Here is a 14,697-nt window from a genome sequence, read left to right as displayed (position 1 = left end):
GAAGGTTTGCTCCACAAAGGCAGGTGCCACGGGAGCGGGAGGGCCAGCACTCACCAGGCGAGGGGCAGGCTTCCTCATCCGAGCCGTCTGCGCAATCCCGGTACCCGTCGCACACCCAGCTGTCCATCACGCACGCCCCGCTGCTGCAGCGGTAGTAGTTGGGGAGACACGTGGAGGGCCCGGGAGTGGGCGACGGAAGAATATGTGAATCTGAGCAAAACACAAGCAAACAACAACACCCCAAGTATTACAAGACGCTGGATCTCAGACCGTAATGTGTCCCAGACTTAGCGTGGACTTCCCGTTTGGGCTGCCCCGGCCCCGGGGAGGCCAGCGCCAGGCACGATTTGGAATAGCAGCTCATCGAAAAATCATTTATAATGGGGTCTCCGAATAGACTGCAACCTCCTCCCTTTTTTGGAGCAGATTCCCCTAACCCCTCTTCTCTGATTTGGGCTAACATTTGAATGAGTTTGCTTTTGCAGGGGCTCAACAGGAGCTCAATGCTTTTGCAGGCTGATGGAAGGAACGTGACTCAACAGGCAGGGTAGATGGGAGAACTCCTACGGAGGCTACACACTGTGCTGGTTACAACCCCACAGCAGCTCCCCTAAGACCTAGTTCAGAGAGGAGAACACCCAAAAGGAAAGTGACGAGCATGCGGCCCACACCCGTGCTCCTCAGGTGCAACACGGTGCCCGTATCACCTAGAAATCTGATACAAGGCAGATTCTGACTCAGAAGGGGGGCCTGGGGTGGGGGTCGGAAACTGCATTTCTTATAAGCCCCAAGCAGATGTGGATGCTGCTGGTCTGCAGGCCACGCCTGGAGTGGCCGCTTTCCAGAGTACTCACCATGGCCTACAAAATATGGCATGCGGGCCCCTCGGAACAGGAGAAACCAACCACGCTGCTTTGAAGTGGGAGGGGGTAGAAAAGAACTCAGAGTTATGCCCCCCCAAATCTCTGAATTAGCCTGGCACCAAGGAGACCAAATTCAATTCTGGGCAGAAAGGGAGCCCCGTGTGCTGGTGTGTCCTGGTGACAGGCTGACCCAGGACCCCTCACCTCCGCAGTCCCTCTCATCAGACCAGTCGCCACAGTCGTTCTCCCTGTCACATTTCCACCTGTTGGGGATGCAGTGGCCATTCTCACACTGGAACTGGAAGTAGCGGGAGCAGTTCGGGGCTTCCGTGGGGTTTTCTGGGGAGATGAACCACACCGTCAGTCAGTTCACTCTGTACCAGCGTGAACATACATGCCAACCAGACAGACACAGCCTCCTCAAGGCCCAAGTCCCGGGGCAGCCTGCACAATCCTACCAGATCCGGGGAAGGAGGCTTCCTGGACCCAAGCCCGTCTTCCCGGATCCCGACTCAGTGCGTCTCCGAGCCACACTTCTGGTTCTTACAAATAATACCCAACTTTTTCATTTCGACCCTGACCAAAGGACTGATGGGACTACGGACTCTAACCCAACGGGGACAATGACTCCGTAAAGCTGTGAAATCTGTAACTTTTAGGGGAGGAGAGGGAAGCACTCTCCAAAAGATTTATCGTAATTCCTCTTCCATTATTTCTTAGACATCACGCGAACTTCCCGACGGGGGAAAGAAAAGGAACCAGCATAAACGTCCCCTAACACCGACTAGAGGCAGGCTGCAACCTCAAGACTCAACTCCTTACACAGCGATTCGAGAGCTAGCAGGAACCAGTGCTGAGGAAGGAGAAGGCCAAGGCTGCACAGGAGTGAGGCTGAGGACGGCCTCCTTAACCACAGGCGTCAGTCACTGTGACCCGGAGATTAGGGACAAGAGGCTGAAGAGCCAAGATCTTACCACAGCTGGCTTCGTCGGAGTAGTCACCACAGTCATCCATGCCGTCGCATTTCCAAATCAAGCTGATGCACACTCCATTCTGGCACTGGAAACTGAACTCATCACAGACCTTGTGGAACTCAGGGTCTTGGGCTAGATAAGGAACAAGCATCCGTAAATTCCAGGTTACTGCCATACTGAAGAGCTCAACGTGGGACACTGCTTAGAAACAAGAGGAAAAAGCAAACTGTCCTCCACCAAGAGACAGGCCGGCTACAGGGCTCCCTGATGGTAAAAACCAGTTGAAATCCTTACCCCCCGTAGCTCAGAAGGTGACTGTATTTGGAAACAGGGTCTTCAAAGAGGTGATTAAGTTCAATGAGGTCATTAGGGTGGGCCCTGATCCAATAGGACTGGTGTCCTTATAAGAAAAGGAAAGCAAGACATGGACAGGCACAGAGGGGACACTGAGGGAGAAAGAAGGCAGCCATCAGCAAGCCAAGGACGGGGAACACGAAAGAACCGATGGTGCCGACATCTTGACCTCAAGCTTGTGGTCTCCAGAACTGCAGGAAAAGGCATTTCTGTTGTTTTAGCCACCCGGGCTGCAGTATTTGGTGATGGCGGCCCAAGCAGACCAGTATGATTCGCTACCACAGGCAGGGCCGTTTTAGAAGCAGGGCTACAGCAGAGCACGAGACAAAGGCCCTGCTCTCATGAAGTCACATTCCAGCCAGGAGAGACAGGTGATCCACTAAATGCATGGCGTGCCAAGTGGTCACCAGTGCTGGGAAGAACCCCGCAGCCAGGCAAGGGCACTGCAGAGGGACGGGTGCACGGGGAAGGCCAGTCGGAGAAGGGGTATCTGGGCCAAGACCCTGGTCCTTCCACACCTTCCGCTTATACGGACACCAACCACCAAAGAGCAGTAGTTCTGAAGCAACAAAGGTAAGTCTTTCTCAGAAAGGGCCAGACTGGATGGTCAAGCAAGATCCCTGAAGCACAGCAGCCCAGCCCCTCACAGTGTCACCGGGGCCTCCAGCCCCTCCCCGCCCCACTCACAGCATCCTGCGAACGCTGCGTCCTCGTCGGAGCCGTCGCGGCACTGGACGATCCCATCACACACCATGGAGTGGAACAGGCATTGCTGGCGGTTTTTGCACACGAAGTCCATGAAGCGCGTGCACAGGGGCTCTGAAAGGGGTCGGGGGCCGGGAGAAGGCCGTGAGCACCTGGGACTTGGGGGGTGGAGGGGACTCGCGAGCTCTGAGCAAAGGTGCCCTGGTGCCACCATTCACTGGGCACATGCTGTGTGCTGAGCCCTGAGCGGCAGCGCCTGACCCAGAAGTTCATCACTGAGCTCTCGAGATGAGGGTATGAGGGATTTTGCTGTCCCGCTGTCACAATGAGAACAGAGCGGGTGGCAGCATTGAGTATCCAAGAATACCTAGCTCACGGGGGCGGAGCCAACCAAAACTGACATCCAGACCCGCCTGCCATCAGTGCTCACGATCTCAATCACTCGTCACAGAATACTGGCTCTCTACTACTTTTTCTATAAAGGACCAGAGCTAGGGACTGAATCATATCCCTAAAAATTCATGTTAAGGCCCTAACCCCAGGGTAACTGTATTTGGAGACAGGGCCTTCAAAGAGGTAATAAAGGTTAAATGAGGTCATCGGGGGGCCCTGATCCAACTGGGTCAGGTCCTTCAAAGAAGAGACCCAAGGCACATGGGCACGGACAAAAGGCCATCCAGGACACGGCCAGAAGATGGCCTTTGGACTCGAACTACGACATCAGCCTGCCCCTGGGTCTCCAGCCCACCGGCCTGCTCTAAAGATTTGGTCTCGCGAGCCCTCATCACTGCAGGAACGGATTCCTGAAAATAAATCTCTCCCTAGAGATACACACATCCTATGGGTTCTACTTCTCTAGAGAACGGTGACTGACATGACCAGGGAGCAGATTCTCCAGGGTGTGCGAGTCCTACGGTCTCTGCTACGACTACACCCCACGGCCGCTCTAGCATGCAAGCAGTCTGAGATGACCTGTAAACAGGTCATGACCATGTTTAAAGAAAACTTCACGCCCTAGAACAGCGTACACCCAGACAGGCAGGGTTTCCCCCACAGGCCAGCTGCCGACCCCTGCGTCGCAACCGCGGCTCTCAAGCCGGGCTGTCCATCACCATCCCCTGCAGCCCTTAAAAATCATCCCAGCGCCCAGGCCACGCTCCACATGGATTACATCCGGATCTGGGGGTGGGGAGGGGGAACCCAAGCACAGTAGACTCACAGGGGAGCACCACTGACCCAAGACAACCTCTGTGAGTCTAGAGGAAACCGGGATAAAAGAATCACCTAGCCAAAAATGTTACCCCAGCAACACTATAAAACCAATGAAGTAGAAGAAAGTGTTCAGTTCAAAACGATGGGTCGACTACTGGAACGTACTGTGACTGAACAATAGCGTTCACCGAGCTATGACCCCACTGCTACCCCCCCACCCCCACTGCTACCTCCCCAGCCGCACCCCTGCTCCTCTTCCCCCAAACCACGGTGCCCTGCCACCATCAGCCTCTCAGAGTCCTGCATGAGCTCCGGTTAAAACCGAACCACCAGTGGGGCGCCTGGGTGGCTCAGTGGGTTAAGTGTCTGCCTTCAGCTCAGGTCGTGATCTCAGGGTCATGGGATTGAGCCCCACATCGGGCTCTCTGCTCAGCGGGAAGCCTGATCCCCACTCCAACGTGCCTGCCCCTAAGCCTACTTGTGATCTCTCTCTCTGTCAAATAAATAAATAAAATCTTAAAAAAAAAAAAAAAGTTAACCACCAGCACGCACTGAGGAAATGCAACAATTCAGTCCAATATATGTGCTTCCCCGGGGCAGGGAGAGGGCTCACCGCAGTGCTGCTCGTCCGCGCCATCCGAGCAATCCCGCAGGCCGTCGCAGTGCTTGCTGGACGGGATGCACGTGCCATTCGGGCAGCGGAATCCATTGCACTTCTTCTCTGAAATGCAATTCGACAAGGGGAGAAGATGACGGAGAGGAAACAGGCAGCCCCTCGCCTGCATCATTTGGGTAGAAAGCTGCACCACCCCTAAGGAAGGTGGGGGACTGGTACCTGCAGCCACAGGTACTAACGTGTGCACACGGAGCCCAGCAATGCCATCGTAAGCGTGTAACCTACCCGCACAAGTGAAAAATAACATAAATACAAGGTTGTTCTCTGCAGTGCTCTTTGTAACGCATGGAAAACCACCTACGTGTCCGCCCACGGGAACTCTGTAATGCCTTATTGTACACAGAACACGGGGACAGTCATAAAGGCACTGAGGAAGCGCTCTGTAAAAAATGTGTCCTGCGTACACAGTTGTATGAAAAAAAAAAAAAAGGTACAAAAAATATGCATAGCAGACTATTTGTATAAAAGATAACAAGAAGGGGCGCCTGGGTGGCTCAGTGGGTTAAAGCCTCTGCTTTCGGCTCAGGTTGTGATCCCAGGGTCCTGGGATCAAGCCCCACATCGGGCTCTCTGCTCAGCAGGAAGCCTGTTTCCTCTTCTCTCTCTCTCCCTGCCTCTCTGCCTACTTGTGATCTCTGTCAAATAAATAAATAAAATCTTTTTAAAAAAGAGAGAGAGAGAACAAGAATACACAGTACATTTAAGTTTGCACATATGCACAAAAATATCCCAAAAGGGTATCCCAAAAAATATACCCAAAAGGGTATACAACCATAATTTCCTATGTGGAACAGGGTCAGAATTTGTCAGGTGGGGAGAAAAATGTTTACTATACCCCTCCTGATACTTTTTTTCCATTTTGAACCATGAAAATGTGTTGCATATTCATAAGTACATATTTAAGAAAAGTTTCAGTGATTTAAAAAAAAAAAAAGGAGGGGGATATGAATCCTAATTATACATCCTGATCTTTTAAAGCTCTCATAGAGCACCATCTTAATTCTTCAGGAATGCTAAACCAAAGCCCTTTTGGAGAAAGCCCATCCTAGAAATCTTGAGAATCTTAGGTTTCACACTTAGTGGACAATTCTTAGCCTGAGGTAACCCTTTCTCCTGAATGCAGAGCTACTGCCTGATGTTAGGCTTCAAAGTAAATTCTAGCAGGTCAGGCATGGCCACTGAGAACCCAACTCTTAGGAGAATGGTTCCAGGAGGGTCAGCTATAACGCAAGAAAATGTGTTTTCACCCCATAAAAAGTCATCATGGAAGAGGAAATTACTCGAAGGACACCAAACAGAAAATAGTAAATGAGTACCATGAGTCGGGGAAATATCTAATGTCTCTAAGAATAACAGCTTTTTAAGAAAAGTATAAAATTAAAATTATATGAGACAAACTCCCGTTCGTTCAATCAGTGGAAACAGCTAAAAAAATAAAATGCAAGCTCAAGGGAGACTTGGGGAAACAGATACAACACTACTGGTAGAGACGCTTTGGGTATCACTGCTTGGAAACGCAGTCTGGGGACACTTCATGAGAATCACTGAGGTCCATCAGGACCGCTGACCCAGCAATGCCATACTGAGGAACATGTCCTAGGAAGGATCGTCAAGGAAATATCAGCCTTTGTTTCCAAAGAAATGGATTAATTTTACGACGCATGATAGCGTAAAACTAAAAACACTCAAATGCCTGACCAGGAAGCAACTAAGTGAGCCAGAGAAACACGAAGTAAGATGTGTCTGCCATGAAAATGCTGAGTCTAAAAAAACAGAGATCGAGGCAAACATCTTTAAGACGCTGACATGAGAGCAATAGGGTGTACAACATGCCGACAAAGCCTGCAATCCCACGAAGATCTGGAAATACGGTGTAAGTAACAGGAAATACCTACCGGTCTCTGACCCTGGCTACTGCCACAGAGCTCTTGAAACCCTTGTAATTCTGTAGGAGACAGAAGTGTCTCATGTTCTAATGGGGCAAATCTGGGTGGGCTCCTGCACAGATTTTGGATAGGGGCTGGTCACCAGAAAAATCATGCCATGATTAGGGGCTTGGAACTTTGAACCCCACCCCGGATCCTCCAGGAAGGGGCGAGGGATGGAGACTGGGGTAATGATCAGCCAGACCCAGGCGATAAAGTCACTATAAAAATCTTAAAAGTTTGGGGCTCAGAGAGCCTCCAGGTTGTTGACCTCAGAGATGCTGGGAGAGCGGCAGGTCTGGAGAGGGCACGGAAGCCCCACAATGATTCCCCATACCTTGCCCTACCTATCTCCTCCATAGGAAAGTTCATTCTATCCTCTACCACATCCTTTTCTAACAAACAAGGAGACGTGTTTCCCTGAGTTCTGTGAGACATTCTAGTAAATCACTGAACCCAAGAAAGGGGACCCGGATGTACAGGTGGTCAGTCAGAGGGACGGGTGACAACTCGAGGCTGCTGACCAGCATGTGAGCTGGAGGGCAGTGCTGGGGACCGCACCCTCCTCCTGTGAGAGAGACGCTATCCAAGGACTGTGTTAGCTGGAGGACCCCCAGCTGGTGCTGAAGGATTATGTGGTGTGGAAAACACACGGTGGCCACAAAGTGTTGGAAGTACTATGGGAGCAGAGGAGAAACACGAGGATTCTCTTTCTATAGACGTTAGAGAAAAGGGGTAATGAGAGAGGACTTTAAAAATATTTGGTATAAAGCAGAATTTTACAAATCATGTTTGTATGGCAGCTACTTTGTGAAGGTAAATGACCACCTCAGAGTTCTCTCTGAAATCGGTTATGCTGAAAGAGTCCTGCCTTTGGGGCGGTGAGCCATTTTCCCAGAGGACCGTGACAGAGGACTCTGAGTCATAACACATGCCACTGATACAGAAATAGTTGGTTAATTTCCACGGAACCCTGGTCATATCTGTAGGTGGTAACGGTGTTTAGCACTCTGGGTGCGTGAACTGGTTTCCGCTTCTTCATTTCAAAGTTGTTAGGGAAAGGCAGTGAGGATGACACTACACACCCCCTCGACACCCTATAGCAGAGCCACAGAGAACCGTGAGGAAAACTTTGGTTGTCTGCGTGGACCCGGGCGCAGGAGAACAGTACCCCAATCCCCGGCCCAACTGTTGCCTGTTTTCCAGGACGGCAGATACGAGGGACGCTCCCGGGAGAGGCCAAAGCATGGGCATTTACCACAGTTCACTGGGTCCTCATCGGAACCATCCTGGCAATCCATGTCACCATCGCACGCCCACCGCTGGGGGATACAGTGTCCGTTGTGGCACTGGAAGTTGGAGGCCTCGCAGGTGTGATAGATGGCTGTCAACAAGAGAGAGGAGAGAAAGCGTCAATGCTGCCCTCACCCTCTCTCCCCCACCAACTGCCAAGGAGCTGACCAGAGAGAGACGGCACTGGGTAATAGGGACGGGACAGCCCAGAGTGCCAGATTTCCTCCCTGGCCAGGAGCTAGGCATCTGGGTTGCCCTGAGGGCAGTAGAGTGCAGCCTCCTAATCAAGGAAATCCCTTGACTCTGTGAGTCTGTGAAGTTACACAAGCTTAGACACACAGGCTTAAAAAGAATCATTCACGTTTCGCCACCACCTATGACGTGAGGGTTAGTCCCCATTCACAGATAAGAAACAGCCTTAGAGGGGTGCCGGGGTGGCTTGGTCGGTGAAGCATCTGCCCTGGGCTCAGGGCGTGATCTCAAAGTCCTGAGATCGAGCCCCGAGTGAGGCTCTCTGCTCAATGGGGAGTCTGCTTCTCCCTCTGTCTCTCCCCCTCCTCTTGTGTTCTCTCTCACACTCTCTCTCAAATAAAGAAAATCAGTTTTTTAAAAAATGAGAAAAAAAAAAAAGAAATAGGCTTTAGAGAGATTAAGAAACTTCCCCACATTGGCAAAGATAATTAAATAAGGGCGCTGGCCCCCTCCAAGTCCAAAGCCTGTGTGGCTCAGGGTCAGCTCTGTCTTGCAGCTTTATCTTCTCTCATCAACCCACTCACTCATCCAGATTCTGTGCGACAGGGAGAGGTGGTGTGGGCCCCAGAGACCTGCTCTAGACCTGGTCCAGCCACTCTTTGGGGGCCTCAATTTCATGATCTATCTTGACATATAAGGACCCTTGTAAGCTCGGACAGGCTGTGATCTTATAATTCTCAATAAACGGCCCAATTTCAAATGTGGAAAACCTCAGATCCAGAGAGCACGGAAGACTTATCCAAACTCACACAGGAAGGTCCCAGAACCTCCTCGCCTTATCTAACTCTCTCGACCGTCGGGAGTGACGTCCCCCAGCCTACGACATATGGTGTCCGCTACAATCATTAGAAGAAAAAGACACAAGTGAAACAGTGCCATTATTATAAACCGACAGCCTTCTTTGCATACATGGGCTGAGGCCACCTGGAAGTCCTTTAGAAACGTCTCAAAACCCTGGTGAAAGACTAGTTAGAACGCAGAGTAACTGTCTCAAATCCAACCAGCACTACTGTCTGTCGGATTTCCCCTTCCTCTGCTAAAACAGAAAGCTGTTTGTGTCTGCTCATGGCTGAATGGAAGCCAGGTCTGGCCTTGTTTACCACGGACATAAAATAATACAACCAAGAGGGATGGGCTGTTAGCTTAACTGTGCGAACAGGATGTCTTTGCAACAGATGAGGCAGAACCAACAAAAGTGGGTTACTGAGTGCATACTACAGTTATTTAATGTGATCAAGATGGTTGGCAACTGTTACTCAAGGATTAACAAAATTGGCTTCCAATGCCCTCTAGAATTTGTACTGAATTTGAGGCTATTTTGTGCAGCAGTCTAAAATGCAAAGAAAGTGATTTTTCAAACCACTTTAAAACAAGTGGGGGTCCATTACCACCACTGTCTTCTCATTTCTCTGAAGATCAAGGCTATAGGTGCAGCGTGCAAACAGGTCTAGAGGAAGTTTCTATATTTTACAACCTTTGGCACTTGGAATCCACTAAACATCTTTTTAAAATATACTTCTATCTCTGATAAGAGGACTATGGGTATGTTGCACAGTACGTGAGTTTTTGTACTAGTAACAGCCACTGCCTGGAAGACTTCTGACCTGTTGGTTTTGCAAGTCTGACCGCCCTTGGAAATACTCCTCAGCAAAGCCTTGCTCATGTTCATAAAATATACTGTTGCCTAAACTCACTGCCCTGGTGAGCTACTTGTTATTATTCAGCTTATGCCTTTCCCTTTTAATTGAAAACAATTTCGGAGTGCTGATGGAGTTTCCAAATGACCATTCTGGGAGGCACGTCTGAGATCTCCAAAAATCTATCACCGAAGCTGAGCTCAGAAAGACTAATCAGTTTGGTAAAATTTCATGTAAGTGGCCTGTTATGAATGGGATTCTTAACACAGTCTCTTTTCCTGAATTTTCCCATCTTCTGAGTAACTTACTAGCTCTCTGACATAGAGTGTTTTAATTACCGTAATACATGTTCAATTACCACCTTTTTCTTTTAATTACAAAGAGGGAAGAGACTGACTTTAATACAGACTAAAGAATGGGGGGAGAAAAATAAGAATCCTCCATGTGGCAGGAATCATTGTAACTGGATGGGCTAATGGGGTAAATGACCATGAAATTAGAGGGTCGGGTTTCTAATAGAGGCCATTATCCTACACCTAACTCTCTGACTGGGACAGATCTTCCTGGACTCAACAAGACCCTCTGGAAAACTTGATCAGAAGCATTAACCAAATACAAGTGGAGCAAAAGAGATGAATGAATTCACATGGTAAGAAAGCACTACCACGTTCATTTCCAAGGGCTGGACCATGAAGAAGCAAATGGGGGGAGAGAAAATGCGACTATCGATTCAACCTGAAGGATGAGTGACACAGAAAGAACAACATAAAGCATAAAGAAGGGGCCTTGAAAAATAAAAGGCAGACTTTGAAAAAGAACCAGATGGAAATTCTGGATACAAAAAATATACTCGTGGAAATAAGCATAGCTCAGGGGATGTGTGGGACAGCCCGTTAGATTCAGCTAGAAAGAGAATTGTTGAACTGGAAGAGAAGACTGAGGAAGTAACTCAGATGCGAGCACAGAGTCATAAAGAGGCGGCAGATACAAAACCAGGAAGCATGAATGACAGAAGGACCCAGCCCAACAGACCCCTGAGAGTAAGCACTGAAGACAAGTCCAGAGAAAATAGCAAATAGAGTTGAAAAGAGCCTGCCTGTGATTCCCCAGAATTGGTGAAAAACAAATCCTCAGCCTCTAGAAAGAAAACAAGACTTGAGCAGGCTGAATAAAGATCATTTCACTGAAGGAAGTCAAAACGCCTAAGTCAAAACACCTAACGAGAACAAACAAACAGATACCTGGGGAGAAAACGTCTGACTGAACAAGATCACCTGCCGGGAGAATTCAAATCAACACAGAAGAGGCCGGAAGGAAATAGAATAGTCCCATCAGAACATTTAAAGGAACGGCGCCTGGGTGGCTCAGTGGGTTAAAGCCTCTGCCTTCAGCTGGGGTCATGATCTCAGGGTCCTGGGATCGAGACCCGCATCGGGCTCTCTGTTCAGCGAGGAGCCTGCTTCCTCCTCTCTCTCTGCCTGCCTCTCTGCCTACTTGTGATCTCTGTCTGTCCAATAAATAAAATCTTTAAAATAAAATCTTTGAAAAAAAAACATTTAAAGGAAAATTACTACAAACCGAGAAACCCAGATCCATCTGAATTCAGGATTGAGAGTGAAATAAAGACACGTTTATGGAAACAAAATCTTGAAAGAGCTTACTATTTGTGGACTCCTGTTGCAAGAAACAGAGAAAGATGGACCCGGGAGGGAGATGTCAGAGACAAGAAGTAAAGGTAAATGGTTAATAAAATATAATAACAGTGATGAATGTTAGTGTTCTTAAAATGTATAGCTAAAATACAAAGTATTTTTGGAGTCTGTTCTCAAGTCCCAGGAGGTCTAGGGGAGGGCAACGTTACCACACAAAGACACACAGGGTGTCTTGAGCGTAACCACTGAAAGAACAGAAATCAAATGTTTAAGCTCAAAATCCATGCAGGGAGGTGGGGAGAAGGGAATAAAGAAAACTCAGTCCCCGGAAAACCAAAACCAGGACAGAGAAGAACAAAGACCATGCACGTGAGCGGAGGCCAACAGGAAGTCTGCCGACCTGGACTGATCTTCTCTGGCTTTGCAGGTGACTTGGGCGATCAGACCAGGAAAGGAGGGGACACGCCACATATCCTAAGAAGCTCACAGCTGACCGCCAATTATTTTGAGATGATGGGGAAGGAAAATCGTCTTTAATAGATCTGGAAGAACGGTCACTGGAAAAAGGGAACAGGGGAGGCGCAAGCACTTTGCATTTTCCCCAGATAGCCCTGTCAAAAAAATAAATAAATAAGATAAAAATCGGAGAGAAAATCAGGAATCTCGGACAAACCCTCCCACAGACAAGGAGTTGACAATTCATCCCGGAGGAGCAGCACATGCTGCTGAAACACACACAACTGACTAATGTGGTTATGCTAACAAGGTGTTCAATCATTTTGCAATTTACTAAACTGAAATGCCCAAGTGCACCCCTCTAATTTATTAACCAATTATCCACCCAGGCCCAACACTTCCAAACAGCACTCCGTGGTTCCTGGGCTGACAGCAGTTCCTTTGTGGACCCTGGCTTTTCCTCCTTCTGCAGGCCATTTGGAGAGAAGCCTTTTCCCGCAGTCCTTCGAGAAGCGGAGGTGCAGACACTGAGACTGCCCCAGAAAGGACAAGGGGGGCAAGTTTAGGTTAAGTTCGTAAGGGGATAGAACTGGGTAACACCACAGATCATCCTGTGGGATGATATGGCATTTGAGATCCATTTACTCCTGAAGGTCCTAGAAGGTCACCTTGAAACGAAAATGAACTCAGAGAAATAGTTGTGTAAACCGCATGCAGCTGGCTGATGGCTAGCTAAGAAATGGCTAACGGGGTCTATTTCTTAGAGCCTCGGCTCTATGATCGCGTAGGGCTGCCGGGCTAAGCAGCACACACACACACACACACACACACACACACGTGCTATGAAGGGAGAGCAGAAAATACTGACCGGTACAGTTGGCTTCATCGGACCAGTCCCTGCAGTCATTGTCCCCATCGCACACCCAGGACGAGCGGATGCACATCCCAGAGCTGCAGCTGTACTCGTCGCTCCGGCACTGGTGCATTTCTACGGGAGGGAGCACAAACACAGAGCTGGGAGGACAAACGCTTACTCAGAAACCCATCTCAAACCGAGCTCAGGCGTCGGCGTCCCTAAGGGCCAGAGATGCACGCGTTATCCATCACTAATTATCCAGAGACAGCATGGATCGTAACCGGGGGCGCCAGCCCATCGAGGACAGACCCCAGGTGGGCAGAGAAACAGACACCCTCACATTTTTTAAAGAGTATTTATTTATTTGAGAGCCAGAGAGTGCAAGCAGAGGGAGGGGGTGAAGATAGAGCGAGAGGGGAAATCTCAAGTAGACTCCAGGCTGAACATGGAGCTCGATGCAGGGCTTGATCCCAGGACCCCAAGATCACAGCCTGAGCTGAAATCAAGAGTGTCAGAAGCTGAACCGACTGAGCCATCCAGGAGCCCCTGACACCCTCACATCCTTGCCATTGGCTGCCTCCAGGCCACGAACAGCATTATCCATGCACCTCAGGGCACTTCACAAATACTCTTTAAGCTTGCTACAAGGGGAAGGTTAGGAGGCAATGCTCCAGTTACCCAGAAAGTAGAATCCTCAACAATTCTCAAGAAACAGAAGCTTCTAGAGACAGAGCCTGTGGTTTCAGAAAAGAAGTTATGAGAACTTCAAGGGAGCCAATCGGTTTGAGATGCTCAGATCGGGGAAAGTGAAGATAAGTGCTGAGCTCCCAACAGAGAGGAAACTGGGGCCCTTCTGCGGGCAGAGCTCCAGGGACGCTGGCTGGCTGGCTCTCTCTAGAAAGGTGAGGTCCTGAGGCAAATGAACCCACGCAGCCTGCCCAAGACCTGCAAGCAGGTTACACCGGCAACATCTTTCTAGACCCTGGGAATCTCAGTCAAATGGAATTGTAAAAGGGGTAGCCAAGCCTGGAGCCCAGGGTGGCTCCCTGAGTTGAGTCGTTCGGATTGATGGTGAAGTTGGAAATTCAGATATTGGTGGGGAAACAGTCTGGAGACTTATGAGGACCTGGCTCTGAGGATATCCGGGACTGAGACCCTGAGATGGATTCGGGAGACATTAGCACAAACAGACTGTGAACAAGGAATCTGATGCTGGACTCTCCTTCCTACGAAGCTGTGCCCTTCAACTCTGTGCAGGAGCTAAGGAGGGAGTGGGAGGAATGCAGAGAAAGCAGCACTGAATCCCAAAGACTCCCTTCCAGAACTTTCTATCTTTACAAAGATAAGGGAAAATGAGGGGACCCCCATACACACAAAATTCCTCTAAGAGCCAGCCAAAGGGCATTTCCCTTGCCCCCCTCATTTCGGTCCCTGGGGTCAAACGGCAAACCCTGTCAAAAGGCAGGTCCCATCCGTAAACATGTGCGTGGAAGGTGCGCAACCTGACCCGTGGGTGGGCAGGGAGAGCCACGAACTCATCACGCTGTCTGGGTCGGCGCCTGGCCCTGTTCTCACTTCCCCTTCTCAGTCAGGACTCCTTCGGTCTGGTGTGCTACGAGCACCGCAGGATGTTTCCTCCTTGGATGGCCAGCAATACTGAGTGTGGTACCAGAGCCACTCCTGACAACAGGCCTTCCGTACTGGGCAGGGCCAGGGGCGGCAGCGAGGAGGGGGGAACCACAGGCTCCGGGTCCATATCCTGACACAAACTAAGAGTGTCACCTTGAGTAAGTCCCTTCAGTCATTTAATTGGAAATCAAGAGGGCTGAGCTAGAGAACCCC

General features: G+C 49.6%; 1 protein-coding gene across 1 annotated transcript in view; it reads right to left on the bottom strand.

Moving 5' to 3' along the window:
• SORL1 (sortilin related receptor 1) overlaps positions 1–14,697 on the bottom strand; it is a 144,106-nt gene that overhangs the window by 30,046 nt on the left and 99,363 nt on the right. Inside the window, exons 24-30 of the mRNA XM_032868990.1 lie at positions 12,868–12,987; positions 7,968–8,093; positions 4,722–4,829; positions 2,879–3,010; positions 1,838–1,969; positions 1,068–1,202; positions 55–210 (exon numbers count right to left, since the gene is read on the bottom strand). Coding sequence (XP_032724881.1) covers positions 55–210; positions 1,068–1,202; positions 1,838–1,969; positions 2,879–3,010; positions 4,722–4,829; positions 7,968–8,093; positions 12,868–12,987 — 909 coding nt within the window. The remainder of the gene's footprint in view (positions 1–54; positions 211–1,067; positions 1,203–1,837; positions 1,970–2,878; positions 3,011–4,721; positions 4,830–7,967; positions 8,094–12,867; positions 12,988–14,697) is intronic.

The sequence above is a fragment of the Lontra canadensis genome, unplaced genomic scaffold, assembly GCF_010015895.1.
Source record: "Lontra canadensis isolate GAN:19392208 unplaced genomic scaffold, GSC_riverotter_1.0 scaffold36, whole genome shotgun sequence".
Classification (NCBI taxonomy): Eukaryota; Metazoa; Chordata; class Mammalia; order Carnivora; family Mustelidae; genus Lontra; species Lontra canadensis.
The sequence above is the reverse complement of the archived record's forward strand: the minus strand, read 5'-3'. Positions and strand labels throughout refer to the sequence as shown.